The sequence below is a fragment of the Botryllus schlosseri genome, chromosome 12, assembly GCF_051294905.1.
Source record: "Botryllus schlosseri isolate E-star chromosome 12, Bs_hap1, whole genome shotgun sequence".
Classification (NCBI taxonomy): Eukaryota; Metazoa; Chordata; class Ascidiacea; order Stolidobranchia; family Styelidae; genus Botryllus; species Botryllus schlosseri.
In genome coordinates this window covers 2,797,875-2,813,480 of record NC_137247.1, presented here as the reverse complement: position 1 = coordinate 2,813,480, position 15,606 = coordinate 2,797,875, and the positions used below count along the sequence as shown (strand labels likewise).

Here is a 15,606-nt window from a genome sequence, read left to right as displayed (position 1 = left end):
CGAAAGAAAATATAATCAGAGCGACTGAATTCGCAGAAACTTTGGAATTGAATCAATTTACGTTTTAGAAGGAAATGCATAAAAACTCTCTTTCACAAAAATATCCTCTCCATCATATACAATTGTCCGAGGGAGATATGTTTTACGAACGTATCAGGTAATATAATTTAGGTGCCGGATTGCTTGGTTCCGCTGACACTGCATTGTCGCCCATATCAAATATTTCATCACTGTAGATATGGCTTACCATAACGTTTGAAACTACCGTTTCGCAATCTAGCAATTACCTTTCATATCGTAATCTAGCAGCCAATGAGGTGTCCTGCTAATCTGGAAAGTCTGTCTTTCTTTAACGTTACACCTATTTTAGCTTTATGGACAAAAGGCATGAAATATATTTCCGCTTTTTAGAAGCGGTATTTGTATTTCATGTTATGTTCTTGATCTTGTTTGAACGATAACTCATACGACGAGGTTGCAATTTGAAATCAGTATATTATCAGCAGAATAACTTTAATACAGGCAACGCGATCCAGAGTGCATTTAAACAAAAAGACCAGTAGACAACAGAACACAGGGTATAAATACGAACCACGGCACACGAGGAAATAATGATTGGCGGTAATTACTAATCCTGGACAAACAGGAGACAAACGATACCAACGTAAAATGCACGAACATAACAATCCTCCCCTGTAAGTTGGAAGTATAAGGTAATTTACGTTGGCCGATAGAAATCAGTTTATTTCCTAATTCAAAGCGGATAACGTCTGCCCGACGTTCGAGCAGAACTAGCTGCAGGACGCTGTGCCCTATTTCTGACCAATGGTTGCTCAGCTTGTGACTGTTGAGGCAGAGCAACTTCCTGTGTGGCTATATCCCTATTATTGGAAATCAAGCGTAGCTGGAGTTGGTTTTTATGCCTTCTTCAGTAGCCATATGATCTGTTTTGACAATGTACACAACACGTCCCAGTTATTTCCGTCACCACGCCAGCAACCCACTTTGGTCCGCGTCGGTAACTGCGCGCGTAAACCGAGGAAACAATCTCGAAATGAGTGACTGATTGTCTAGGCGTAACGGGTTTCGATTTGTCGAAAGGCGAGCACAAACTCAACAGATTGCGCTGCTGCCGACTATGTAAAATCTCAGCAGGTGTTTTCCAGTCTATGCCCGGGTGCAGGGTACATCGGTACGTAGCGAGAAGTGTTTGCAGCGCGAAGTTAATATATTTTCCCCGGTCAAAATTTTTTATCAATCCAGCTTTCAAAGTCTGAACGAAACGCTCCGCTTCCTCGTTCGAGGCAGGGTAAAAAGACGGTGATACGATTTGGCTGATTGACAAATTCGAACAAAACGCATCGAATTCATTCGATGTGAATTGCGGTCCGCCATCCGTGACGATTGTTACGAGCAAGCCTTCAATAGAAAAGACTTACCTCAAAGCGTTGACTACACACAAGGTTGTGGTAGATCCGACATCCATTACTTTAACGAAAGGATATTTCGAATGCGCATCGACGATGGCAAGAAACATTTTATTTTTTATTGGACCTGCTAAGTCCAAGTGAATTCGTTCAAAACTGTCTGAAGTTTTGGACCATTCGCGATACTGACGATCGGGCGCTTTCATTACCTTATGGCAAGCGTTGCAACTCTGTCGCGAATAATGGAATGCCATGCGATGTAACGTCGAGCCATCTGCTTCATTTTCGCGATACCCCAATGTCCTTCGTGCAACAATGACAAGGCTCGCGCTCGAAGTGACTGCGGAATAACTACGCGCTGAAAACCATCAATATTGAGCATGCAGATAGAACGAATGTTTACGAGACGTAAAGCAAGTAAAATCATCAACGTGCGTCTTTGGATTCGCATTACCATAAGTGACAGATAATTTTACAAGTTCCATGGCCTTGTCTTTCAGCGTCGCGTCGCGAATTACATTGCGAGTTAACGGTAAGCCATCGAACGCCATATTAATAGCGTGAACGATCTCCGCGTTTTCACGAATTTCCAGTTCGTCAAACTCAAGGTTTGGACCCTTTGGTAGGCGAGATAAACCGTCGGCGTTTCCGAGCTGATTGGTCGGTTTCTAGCGAATGTCATATTGATAGTCATATTGAGCGTTAGTGCCCATCGCAGTAGGCGTTGCGCTGTAATCACGGGAATTTTCTTGTCCGTATAGAAAATACCAAAAAGCGGTTTGTGGTCCGTCACGAGCGTAAATTTTCTGCCGGACTAGAATTGTCGAAATTTAGTGACTCCGTTAATGATTGACAGAGCTTCCTTCTCTATTTGAGGGAAAGATGCGTGCGCGATCGGTCTCTCTTCGCCATTGTGCTCTATTGATAGGACAGTACCGATTCCGAATTGAGAAGCATCCGTTGACAAAATGAGATGCTTGTTTGCATCCTAATGAGTTTTTGAGAATGCGAAAAGCTGCGTCACAGTCCGTATTCCAAATGAATTACGCGTCAGCACCTGTCGTGTCTGTGCTGTGCACATATCAGCTGTGGGCTAGTAATAAATAGCAACAAAATGATCAGTCCTGAAAATAACATCATAGGCTATGATTCATAGCCTACTATTTATGCATAAATTGGAAAGACTTTTATCATTTCAAAGCAAATTCTGCAGCTACAGATTTCTCGAAATACGCTGTCGTGTCTGGGAAATACGCGTCGTCTATTAGATATGAACGAGTGCCGAAGTCCATTTCCCCAAAGATAGGTGGTGTCGAATGTGATAATAATGCGCAACGCTTCCGACGACACCTTTGGGTATGATCGTCGCCTATATGACATCAAAGTTGAGAAACAGATTTTTAGTGAACATATAACGTCCACCTTGCTATTTGTATCTAGCAACTCCTCTTGTTGTTATTCTGGAATAGCGGTTATGCATATCACAGGAGAAAATGGATTTTTGCAAACAAATTTAATCAAAACTCCAACAAAACATATCTCTAAACAGCAATATGTTTGTATTAGCAGGCTATTGGCAATTTGGAAATTATAATGAGTTTGCGCAGTAGAATATTTCATCTCAGACGGCCTTTCTGATTATACGGAGTTATGAGATTTTATCAGTTATGAAGCGAAACTGTCTCGTGATTTCTCCTAATTTCAAAAAAATACAAATTAGGTGATCAACAATTATGCAAATTTGGAGGCTCCGCGGACCACCGGTTGAGAACCACTGCTCTACAGCTTCCGAAATTCTATTTCTACTTCAAGTAGTTTTAGATGGCTTATGGAAGAAGTACTTCTACCAGTACTCGAGTAGATTCTTTCGTCGCTACTTCTACTTCTGCTTGAGTCGCTTTCTTGACTACTTTTACCACCTCTGAAAATAGCCCATAGTCCCGATCCTGTCCATTCCAGTGCTCATCTCTGCCAGACAGGCTGTGGCGTGTTGCGTCTTAGTAATAGAGGGTCCATCTACTTTGTGAATGTCGAACTTATGCCCTTTAGCGTGCCGTTAACTCTTGGAAAGGGGCACCCGAAAAGTCTTCGAGTGGAATAAATATTCTACTACAATGGATGTTGTATTGTTTGCTATTATGCAACAAGAAATTTATTGGTCGGAACTTTGTGTATTTCGGTGAAAAAATTTCATAGTTCTATTCAGATCATTGCAAAGTGAGCAGGGGAGCTTAAAGTAAAAATGGGGCTTTGACGACTCATTGCCAGGTCGTGAGCGAGATTTGCGAAAAAGATTTTCCACTCGGGGGGTTAGCTTCGCATTCAAGGTTATTTCTCGTCTTTTTTGTCCATTTTAATCTTCTCCTTAGAGCGCGTGAAATCCAGCAATTCCAGAACGAATACTTTGTTTGACAAAACAAAGTCGCGAACTGGTCCAGAGCAACGGAGTCTCGCCGGACAAAGTTCGTCAAACGATAATGGTAAGTGAATTCGCGTAAACCTGTCTGCGATCTCACACTAATCAAAACACGTTCAGTTCACGAATGGTGACGAAAATTCCGTGCTGTCCGCGATATTCGATTTCGGGAAGGTTTCCTCGCATCCGCAGCCAACATTTGGGAGTGAACCGACACAAGACGCGGACGCAAGAGGCGCGAACGACACCCCTCGGACGGCAGGTTTGATCTCGGTTCTGTTCTGACGCACTCTCAAAACGATTCCGTTCAGAACGACAGCAACCACCTCACGCGCCTAGAGATCGGACGGTCGTTTCACCCATTCCACAAACACACGACCCTTGCTCGTCCAGGGTCGTACCTACGCGCCTCCTGTAGCAGAAACTGATTTAAGCTCTCGATTGGCGGTGGCATTGCGGCGATATGGAAACAAAGGACGAGCGAAAAAGTATGAGGTTGGATTCGTTTATGACCGCGACTGAAGTCGTTGACATCGAATCTGTTCGCAGATATTTCGGCAAGAAAGGAAGTGGCGGATGGCGGAAGTTGTTTCATGAGAACTCAGTGTGGATGAGATTTCCTCACGGTATTTGCTCAACGGCCTCTGACGATATCGTGGTCGCAGATAGCGGCAACCATCGGATCCAGGTTTGTGGTTTGTTCCAACAAGTTCTCCACGGCTCAACATTCGTGCTTCCAGATCTTCGACGCGAACGGACGAGTCAAGGGAGTCTTGGGCAGCAAAGGAAAAGCAGAAGGTCGATTCGATTACGTGCACGACGTGTGTGTGACGTCACGGGGACATATTGTCGCCTCAGACCCGGGTAATCACCGAATCCAAATATTCGACGAACGAGGAAATTTCGTACGGAAGTTCTGCAGCAATGGATTAGGTCAGTGGTTCTCAACCTTTTTCATCTCGCGAACCGGCAAAATTTCAAAAAATGTCTGGCGGACCGGTGAACTTTCAAAATTAAAATGAAGCCAAAATGTAAAGTATGCAACCGTTTTTGCAATTATATGGTGCTAGAGAGCGACATTAAGAGGGTTTTGATCGTAATTAATTATCTTCGTGATGGCATCCATGTGTTGAGGTAAAATTGCCTCGTCCAGATAAACGTGCTACCGCCGTGAGTCGTTTACAGTCTTTCGCGCCAAAGGTCGTGAGTTTAACCGACCACATCAACTCGAATAATTTTTTTTTTTTTGACAACATCGAGTTAAGAAGCGTTTCGGAGTCAAACCAAGCACCTTCTCGTGCTACCTTTGCTCATTATCCACTGCGACCGAACGAATAGGCTACTCTGCCAACTACGAATACGATGCGCGCCGGAAGAAAATACCTCCCTATACATGCAATCCGCGTCGAAAAAGCACTTCGTCGGCCCACGCCCCAAAACGTTGGCCTTGGGCCCATAAGGCGCCAATGGCGAGAATTTTCGATCATTCATGACTGAATCGGTTTTCTCGCTGCCAAATTTTCGGCACGCGTTTCAGGAGTCCCATGTTAGCCTAAACGTGATTATGTGTTGGTACGTCGTGGCGCGGTAATTGCTGAAGCCGAAATGCCTATTTCTATTTATCATGCGTATTTTTCGGAGACGGGCACCGAATAAGCAAGACATTTAGTGACAATAAATCGCGTTAAACGCGAAAAGAAAATGGGAAATGTTGGGAAAAGTTTTTTTTTTAAAGTACGCTATCATTTATGTTCATTTGCAAAATAATTTTGGGCTCTTCTCAAGCTCGGCCCCTCTCCAACTGAGCGGTTTCGGGTGCCCCAGTTACGGTCCTGCACAGAATGAATGAATTAAAAACGAATTATCGCGCAAACTGCGCTGTTTAGCGATGAGTCAGCTCGTATCTGTTCTGTACTTGTCGCTTGCATGTCGTCAAATGACACGTCTTGAACTTAATAAGTCCAATCGAACATGCGTTTAGCCATAATGTTACCTCACGAAGTTCTCAATCAGTTTAAAATTTGATGTTTTAATCATTTTATCAATGGACAAGCCTTCAACGTTGCATCTTGAACTTGAGGTATAAAATTCTAATATCCCTGGCGGACCGGCAGGAATGACGTCGCGGACCGGCGGTTGAGAACCACTGGATTAGGTGACGTGCGCGTGACGTGACAGTGGTTGGTGATAGTGACGTCGGTTTTTTGTTCAGGAGACGGAGAACTGAACTATCCTCATGGAGTAGCGACTGACGACAAGGGTTTGATATACGTTTGCGACTCATTCAATTACCGAGTTCAAGTTTTCTCGGAGGAGGGAGAGTTCGTTCGGAAGTTCTCTTCAGGAAGTTGGAATACTCCGCATTATCTTTCAGTGACTTCGAACGGCAGAGTACGTTCAGACTCAGTTCCACCCGAGCTCTCGTGACCTTTCACCTGTTTTCTCAGGTGGTCGTCAGTGACGGCAGTCACAGAGTCCATGTTTCCGACTCGTACGGCGATCGCCATCTTTTCCAGTTTGGAGCGGAAGGAACGAACGAGGCTCAGTTCACACATCCGCGAGGAGTCGCCACAGATCATCACGGCAACATGATCGTGTGCGACAGCCACCGGGTTCAGATATTCACGAACGACGGAGAGTTCGTTTGCAGTTTCGGCAGCGAAGGTTCAGATCCTGGACAGATGAAAAAGCCGGCAGGAGTTTGCATTTTTTCAGACGGACGAATCGCCGTCTGTGACTGGGGCAACCACAGAGTGCAGATATTTTGAACAACGACATTCCTCCGAAACAGACATGTGCCGAGTTTTGATTTCGTGCTTTGTACTGATTTCCGTTTTTACGAATTTTGGATGTCACTGGAAGTTGCCATTGGCTCATGCGTTACTGCAGGAGTTGGGATTTCTACTTAAAACGCAACTGGATGGCAAATGTCCGTTGACAGCTGAAAAAGGAACCTAAATTTTGGCATTCTCCAAAAAGCTAATGAAACTAATGATACAAGCCAATAAAAAGCTAATGACACAAATTTTTGAAAACAGGAAGCTAATGAAAAGCTAATGAAGCTGATGAAACAAGCTAATGAAATGCTGTTTGTAACTTTTCCGCGCGGCATTCCAATTGCGCCGGTCGTTCATATCTGGAGATTGCGACACATGCGCGGACCGCATTAAATCTTGAGTTTGTTTGTAGGAAATACTTATATGAAACTTGAATATTCATAATCCGTGAAAACAACCACTAAGTTCCTCAGGCTATCTTCCTGATTGGAGAGTTAAGGACATCTTCCTGATTGGAGGGTTAAACTACTTCTACTTGACAAACTGAAAATAGCGAAAAGGAAATATGTATATCCCGAAATATTACTAAGTAGAAGTAGAAGAGGCGAAAATCAGATATACTTGATTAAGTACAAGAAGTAGATGAATACTACATGAGTACTTCGAAAAAGTAGAAGTAGCTACTTCGTTACTGACCACCTCTGTAAAAATTCCGCATATACTACTTTATCACGTTTAATGTCTATTTCCGCGATTTTTGTTGAATTTGAAACAATCTCTTATTTCTATAAATTGGTAAATTATGAAGAGCGTCTAATTTGTTGGAAAGAGCTTTGCAGCATGCTGTTGCCACCGTGGTGCATTGTGCCTTAATTAGGATCCAGCTACGCAAAAAAGAAATCCTGGTCGATCGTTTCACCAATTTCCAAAAGACAAAAAAAATCTTGAAAAGACGTGGATTCATAGGATTAATAGAAAAAAAGTGGACAACCTGCCTTACTTCTCAAGTGCGCTGGTATCACTTCAGAGTAGAAGAGTACAACCATAAAAGATTGTCAGATGAGTTTGAAAAAATAGATTTAAAAAGGATGCAGTGCCAATCTGCAATCTTCGAGGTGAGGAAAACGATTCACGAGCATACCAGCGTAAAACTTATACATGTCAGAGTGACGTCATCAAGACTTCAAGTTTAAGAAAACAGAGATTCACTTCAACGCTGCATGCTGCAATATTCAAATAGCAGAGACCCTTGCATTGCAACTGACATAACTTTACACCATATAATTTAGGGTGTGTCTTGAGCCGTCACACCGTAAAGGGTTGTGAATTTGCCAGTCAGGTGAGAGTCAAATACGCCAACGCCGTGAAAGCTTTCACTTTGACAAAACTTTCACCTCATGTATGTAAATGAGGCGTTTTCGCCCATCATGCGATAATTTCGCTACTTCTCTTGAAATGAATAATTGCTGAGACCGAGGAATCAATTCACATTAGCACGGCGAGAAAAACTATGAGCTGCGCCCGCAAGGGCGCAGTATAGAGAAGGCGCAATGGATGCACCAAAGTACTTGTTGAAGTTTCAAGTACGAAATTATGTCGTTAAAAAATTAGTAAAAAACAATATTTTTGTTTTTTTTAGACAAAAGGATCTTCTAGGCCAGGGGCGGGCAACATACGGCCCGCGGACAGTTTCCCGTCTTCCATGATAATGTGGCCCGCGGCCCCAGTATGCAGATATTCCTCACTACTTGCTTATACGTCAAATTGTAGTGACTGTATGTTATTATATACGTGTGTGCGCTGCGTGCGAGAGTGGAGCTTACGCGTAAGTTCTTCGAAGCGAGAAGACTTGCTTTGTCGGCATTTACGATCTACTCAACCCTAATATTGTTTATTGTAATCATGGTGTTGGTTGACTACAATGTTCATTTAAACCAGGCATATATTTCTTATTTTTGATTCCGTAACCGACGACTTGTAGCACGGCACATTTCTAGACTTTTGTAAGATACCGCTTATAAAGATGTGATGGCGAGGAGGAGCCTAGATAAACCTCTAACACTTAGGTAGGAATTCTGGAGTCGACCTCGGTCGGACTCGAACCCAAAATCCATTGGTGCTGTAACTGCGGATTATACCACTACGTTGGGTTACTATACGTCCTCTTTTAAAAAGATTTGTCCTCTTTTTTGACTTTTTTGAAAGTGTCCTCGGAGGACTCCTTTTTGTCCTCTTTTATGAAAATTGAGGTCATGTTTAGAGCAAAATGCGAGTGATATGCCGTAAATTAGCACAGCAGTGACTCTCAAACGGTATTTTAAGCTCTGAGCGAAAAAAAGACCATTTTTTTTAGTCAACCACCCGGTAATGTGGAGGAAGAAACGGTATTTGGGGCTCTGAGCGGGAAAGTTGACCTTTTTTGTTTCAGTCAACCGATCACAAAGTGGGAAAAGTTCACCGAATTTTGAGAATTCTTCTCCGGTTTTGCAAGTCTGAAATTTCTGAAACAGTGTCCTCTTTTTAGATTTCCAAAATATGGTAAACCTACCACTACGCTATATCGCCACCTACTCAACCTTCATGAATTGATATCCTAGTAAATTTGGTTGACCAGGCATATCGAACGCCTGTATGGCAATGCTGTTCTCAAATCCATATTGTCTTCGTCATTATGTCGACGAGAAATGGCTTTGAAATGACATTGCCGTTGTTAAAATACATTCATTAAACAGGATTTTTTCCTGGTATATGTTGATAAACGGGCAAATAATGTATCGATTCAGCGATCCGGCCCGCCAAGTAGCCTACTTAATTTTCCTATATCTGGCCCGCCTACCGGAGAAGCTGCCCACCCCTGTACTAGGCGGGCTTGAACCTACCGAAAAAATTCAAAGATTGGTATTTCGAGTAGATATTATGTAGCATAGAATCTGAAAAGTAGTGTATAGAGGATAAATCGTAATGAAGTGAAGATGTTATAGTTTAGCTATAGAGGTAGGCAGATAGCACTGTGCAGCGTTTGAAAAATTAATTTTCAAAGGTCCAAAATGTTTTAACTGTTTTTGGATCAATTTTTTGCGCTGAACTCATAAATGCAGCCAGTTTTTTTCAATCAAGGCAAGTTTTTTTGTTCATGACATGTTCAATTATGCTAGCTTTTGGTCATTATCGTTACAAAGTTATTCACAGTACTGAAAACGCCAATGCGGAACCGTTATGTGCGGTTTATACTTCCCAGGTAACACGACCACCTGGTAGGGGAGATGTGGTACCGATGAGACACTGGGACCGAAACTACTTGAAAAATTATCTGTGATAATCCCATGATTACAGTACGCGACTTAATCTACAATGGCATGCTGGCATAATCCATACTCACATGCAAAAAACTTCTACCTGCGTGAGTTATGGGGTCTCTGACAAATGATTTACGATTTAGGGGGTGCAACATAAAATTTGGATCGACATATACATTTTTCTATATCACCTTCCAAACTAACAAACCCGCTATAATTTTTGGTGTGAATTATAGGGCTTGTATCAGGGTATATATTGACACATATTTTTTGAATCAATGCCATCCTCGAGTGGACTATTTTCAATTCAATTACAATATTTATAGGGTGGGGGACCTATGGTACCATAGCCAAATCAAGTAAAATAGTTGGATAAACTAATCACTTAACAGCAGAAATACGCCGCCTACATATATAGAGGCTGTAAATCATAGTTACCTGTAGTGTTTTATCGCTATTACGAGGTATTTGAAAGTCAAAATGTCGATTTTCCGGTAATATGTACGTTGCATTAATTTTGTAAGTTTCGGCGGAAATCAAAACGTGATTTTATCCCAATATTTGGGTTGATATATTCAATTTTATTCTTGTAGGTGGCGACGAAACATTCTTCAACAAAATAAGTTGAAAAATTTGAGTTTTGAGCGTATGTCCCATAGGGGCCGATGATACGATTGAGCAACAAATTTCAAACGTTTATAACTATTTTTTGAAAATTAGGATTTTCATGTAAATGTCCGCGATAGTTAGAGCTTGTACCAAAGTGTTGAGGTTGAGACAACAAAAGATTCGCTATTCTCGGCTGAAGATTTGGGGGCCAGAGATCATTTAGCAATTTTTGATCCATCGGTACCACATCTCCCCTACCCATGTGGTACAATTCGAGCCTGCGCCATGGCCGAGGACTACTTAAACTATATTCGAATTCAATTTCAATAAAACAAGAGGTTTGATTAAGGTAAGAACGAAATAGACAGTTTGCTATTAAATTACTTTACTGTGCTTTTTTAAGACAACGTAAGCTCTAAGCTTCGATCACTTCGTTTGAGGTCAATTTATTTGTGAGAGAACAATGTAGGCTCAGAGAAACGATCATTGAATGATTGGTCACTCTCACGGGTGACACCAGCGTTTCGCGAACAATCCAAACATATGCAACATACAGATTGTTATCGACATCGATTACTTGATGACTTGAACTTGAATCGTGAATTTTGTTCCGAGTCACGAGTCGATCCGCCTGGCCATTAATTGTGAATCAGCTACCAGGTGGTTATTGTGTAAATTCGCCTTCGGACTGTGGCTTAAATCCAGCTACGCGTAGTGAAATGATAAATATGACCGGTAAACTCTCTGTAGCATCCGTTGAACATGACATTTCACTTCGTTTTAGAAGGCTCTCTTTTGGTAAAAATATGTGTAAAAGTCATAAATTCTCATAGAACTTTACAAACCTTCATTCGGGCGTCGAAAATCAGAGTGACAGTTTTGTCTGACCATTGAGCGATATTTTCGATACTGTGACGCATTCAACGCTCGCTTTTTTCCGTCATATTGATGGTGGGCGTCTTACCTCGCCTGGGCGTTTTACCCCGCTTTACCCTAGTCTAAAATCATGAACAATCGAAGAAGTAAGAAGGTCGAATTTGCAAAAACAGCTTGTACTTCGAAATGTAGAAAAATTTCATCTTCATTGACCACCTTTGATATCATGTTTTTTTGTAATACTCGTTCCATCCCATTCAATCATCCGGAACCCGGATGCTGTTTTTCTGTTTATTTTTAACATTCAAGCACACATTGCGCCTAATACATGTCAGTAACGAAGTAGGCTACTTCTACTTTTTGCAGACTATTCAAGTATGTTTTGCCTACTTGCGCTACTTACTCAACTGCTTACATTTTCAGACTACTTCCGCTAAAGTTTTTCTATTCATGACCATGAGTCACCATCTTGTTTTTTACACAATTATTTTTGTCCTGAAGTGTTGCCTACTTGCATCACTGAATGAAGTGTTTTATAATTTAGGCTACTCGACAGTTTTAAACCTAGAATACTCACATTATTAACTTGGAAATTGCTCAATCTATTTGTACTCAAATTTATGTCGAAACTTCTACTTCTACTTTGGTATCAACGATTACTACTTTGACCACATCTGGTGTGCGATCAGGGCCGTAACTGCCGCACCCAAAAAACCCAATTGGGGTGGGGCGAGCTCGAAGGGGGCCCAAAATTATTTCGTGAATTAGCATAAATTATAGAGTATTTTTTTTAAATTTGTGCAACTTTTTCAAAAATATTTGGCGCTGCGCGCGATTTCAAGTTGACAAATATCTTTATTATTGGGTACTCTTTCACCAAGAAAAAAGACGCAACATTTATATAAATGGGCATATCGGCGTTGGCCATTACCGCGCCACGACGCACCAAGACATATAAAGTTTTCGGCCGTGTAATATGCGACTCCAAGAAGTGTGCCAGAACGATCGGCAGCGAGAAAACCTTAGCCGAAAGGGACTGCCCTTATGCTGACCGAAAACTTTTATATATTATCTAAATACATATAGGTTTAATTGTCCATAGGCGCCTAAATGACTGGCGCCGAATGTTCCTGTCTTGGCAATCTGAACCTCACAAGACAAATACCATCCCGCAGGGGAAAATTATATGGCAGTGAAGAAATACCAAATTGAAATCGGGTGAACTTTTATTTTAGTACGTTTGGGCGATTCTATATTTTTTGATATAGCAGACAGGACGTCACGAAATAACATCATGTAACGAAGTCATACCAACGGGTCCGCCCGCCCGAATATGTTTAATTATTATTTACGGGCTCTACAGTTTCGAAGGCATCTCACTAACACTCAGCTATACCGGTAAATCTGAGTAGAGAGGACAAGAAATTCATAGCAATAATATGCAATTTCCGATCTTATTGACCGATTCAGTCATGAATTATAGAAATTTCTCGCGCTTCGCGCGTTTAGACGAGAAACGCTGCCTCACAGAACGGACACCCAATGTAGATGACAAGTAGCAGTAAACATAAACAGCATACAGCCCGAGGGGGGTCTGGGGGGTGAAGCCCCCCCCATAAGTTAGGTTTATCACCTTATGGGGGCCCAAGACCAACGTTTGGGGGGGCTGACGAAGTGCTGTTACGGCCCTGTGTGCGATGTTCTACTAAATATAGGCTTCGGCAATGCATTGCGACTATCGAGCATTTCTTTGAGCAACACAAAGCCACAGTAAACCAATGACATCGAAGTAAACTAATTGAAAGACAATTTCGTGCACTAGAAATTTGGAATTATGTCAATCGGCACTCGGGCAAAAATATGAATCCGGACCCGATCCTGTTTCGGAAAAGCCTGCCGGATTCCTGTCCGGATAGAACCCAAAACTAAACATTCAATCAGCTCAATCAGTTTTAATAACATTTTATTCGTTTCAAAACACCACAAAACTGCGATCAATGAAAAGATAGGAAGGTGTCGAAACAACTTGTAGTAGTCTTTAAGATCAGACACCCACCAGTCGAAATAGATTCCGCATTCTCCGTATAAAGGTCTAGTGAAGCAATCCCCGTCACATTCTGTATCGCATTAAATATTTATTAACATGGGTTTCTCATTCCTCGTTTATTTAGTTACCATGCGTAACTATGTATTGAAGCATCCTCCACACTCCAAACAAAGATATATATTTTGTTTATGTTCTGATTCGAGAGTGTAGATCAACGATCTCCAAACTGAGTGCTGCAACTGATTCTAAAATGTGCGGCGAAGATTTCTGAAACGTAACTGTGAAAGAATTGTATCAATATCTAAAATAAGGCATGCAGACTGGCGTAGGCAACTCAAAAAGCTGGAGCTGCTTCAATATACTCGAGTAATGACATGAAACCAATTACTGGTATGGCGATAGAGTATGGGCTGGGAATTTGATGTGACGTGATAGCATGGTTGTGATATTGCAGAGACGTGCGATTAGGCAAACGAGGTATAGTACCTGACCTGTTGTCAGGATGAGTGACAGATAATTATGAAGACCTTCAATTACTATAGTATACTATTGGTATTTTATGTCTATGTTGCTGAAGGATTACTTTCTACAACCAAAATCACGCAATTTTTATATTTAATGGTCAAGAATGCAGTACGAGCGGAGAGCTAAGGATTTAAATCTCAAATCCGGATCAGGATTTTGGTTTGAAAATATTTTTCCGCTCTTCTCTGGTTTACATCCATTACCCTCATGGCTCGGGGTTGTAATGATTCGAGTCAAGTCATTTTCGTAAACTTGGTAAGTGACTCGATCAAGTCCCATGACTCGAGACCCGGACGGCCAAGACAGGCATGTCACTATAACTTCATAGACTAGTAATGTCACCATCTTATTGGCATTGCGCATGTCGGTACAATATTGTGAATGCGAGCAATTCGATATCACCCGCTAAAAAAAAGTAAAAAAGTGGGTTGAACATGACCTGGACAAAAATCTGAACTGTAAAGACAACGATGTGGAATTTGGTGTCATCACTATGACTAGGGCCCTGACTCAAGCTATGGGATACGACTTGACTTGAGTTGAAACTATGGCTGAAAGAATGTCACTCGGAATCTTGTGACTGTAGTATGTTACAACCTTGTCTTATTCGTTTTGCTCGGGTCAGACTCGTTTCAGTTTTCGCACAGTTCTAGTCAAGCAATTCCCGTCATACTTTGCATCTTGTGAACTTATTAACAGGTATCTTTATCAGTGTTTCCACATTTGTTAGCTTGTTTAAATACATATTGAAGCGCCCTATACCAGCTTAGCAAAGTTATAAAGTTTATTCATTGATTCAGTGAGGATGATGTCATTGAAATTTCGACTTTAGGCTACATCGATGGTTTGCAACCTTTCCCAACATGCCACGAGCTGCTGACAGGAAATTTTCAAACTCACGGATCCCAGGTTCATTGTAATTGGCAATTGAATTCACAAAATCAATGTGCTCCCGCAGAGCCATAACTGCCGCAAAATTATTTCGTAAATTACCATGAAGTAGAGTAGTGGTCCTCAACCTTGGGCCGGCGAAACATTATCAGGGGTCCATGAAACCTCTAAATTTACAAAATGATTGATAACCCAATTTTTTAATATTTAAATTAGGGAAATCACGAGGCAGTTGCGCTTCATACCTGATATAACTTATGGACTCTCACGTCACCAGAATGTGCGTCTGAGATGAAATATCCCACTGGGCTACCGTAATTCATTTGATTGTCAAATTTTCAATAGCCAATCTGATGCAAACATATTGCTGTTTAGAAATGTTGTTTTGTTGAGGTTAGTGGGAAAAGTGAAGTTGGTGTAGAATAGTCAATCAGGCTGACTTCGAAATGTTTGCAAAACATTTCCTCCCCCTTGCCTTCCCACCCGTTGTAAGTTCTGCAAAAGTTTGGCACTTAACGATAGAGACGCTTAGGAGTACAGAACATCATACATTTGAATAATGTATTCATATTTATTTCCTAATCTTTTTGGCTGACACTCGTCAGGAGATACCGTCAGCAATAATGCGAGCTTCCGAATAACTATGTTTAATACCAATATATATCGCTAATTATGACGTCAGTATAAGTTAGAAAAGACGAGAGAACTATAGCGTTGGCACGGATAACGATAGATATGACAG

At 41.6% G+C, this 15,606-nt stretch overlaps 3 protein-coding genes and 1 long non-coding RNA gene across 4 annotated transcripts in view; all 4 read left to right on the top strand.

Annotated features, from left to right (window-relative positions):
- The window catches only part of LOC145451538 (uncharacterized), a 232,931-nt gene that overhangs the window by 7,189 nt on the left and 210,136 nt on the right, over positions 1 to 15,606 (top strand). The gene's annotated exons all lie outside the window — the stretch shown is intronic.
- Positions 1 to 15,606, top strand: part of LOC145451515 (RNA-binding protein RO60-like) — a 250,536-nt gene that overhangs the window by 72,749 nt on the left and 162,181 nt on the right. The window lies entirely within an intron of this gene.
- LOC145451528 (uncharacterized) overlaps positions 1 to 15,606 on the top strand; it is a 207,447-nt gene that overhangs the window by 72,846 nt on the left and 118,995 nt on the right. The window lies entirely within an intron of this gene.
- On the top strand, positions 3,628 to 6,972 carry LOC145451683 (uncharacterized). Its single transcript, XM_080329893.1, has 6 exons — positions 3,628 to 3,907; positions 3,964 to 4,331; positions 4,393 to 4,531; positions 4,584 to 4,776; positions 6,056 to 6,234; positions 6,291 to 6,972. Exons 3-6 carry the CDS (start codon positions 4,454 to 4,456, stop codon positions 6,609 to 6,611), a joined length of 771 nt encoding a protein of 256 aa, XP_080186019.1. The 5' UTR covers positions 3,628 to 3,907; positions 3,964 to 4,331; positions 4,393 to 4,453; the 3' UTR covers positions 6,612 to 6,972.

What these genes read in the sequence shown, in the direction of transcription:
- LOC145451683 (XM_080329893.1), top strand. Translation starts at nt 4,454, where the DNA reads ATGAGATTTCCTCACGGTATTTGCTCAACGGCCTCTGACGATATCGTG. An exon ending in GCGGCAACCATCGGATCCAG is followed by an intron (nt 4,532 to 4,583) that starts GTTTGTGGTTTG and finishes TCGTGCTTCCAG; the next exon opens with ATCTTCGACGCGAACGGACG. An exon ending in CAGTGACTTCGAACGGCAGA is followed by an intron (nt 6,235 to 6,290) that starts GTACGTTCAGAC and finishes CTGTTTTCTCAG; the next exon opens with GTGGTCGTCAGTGACGGCAG.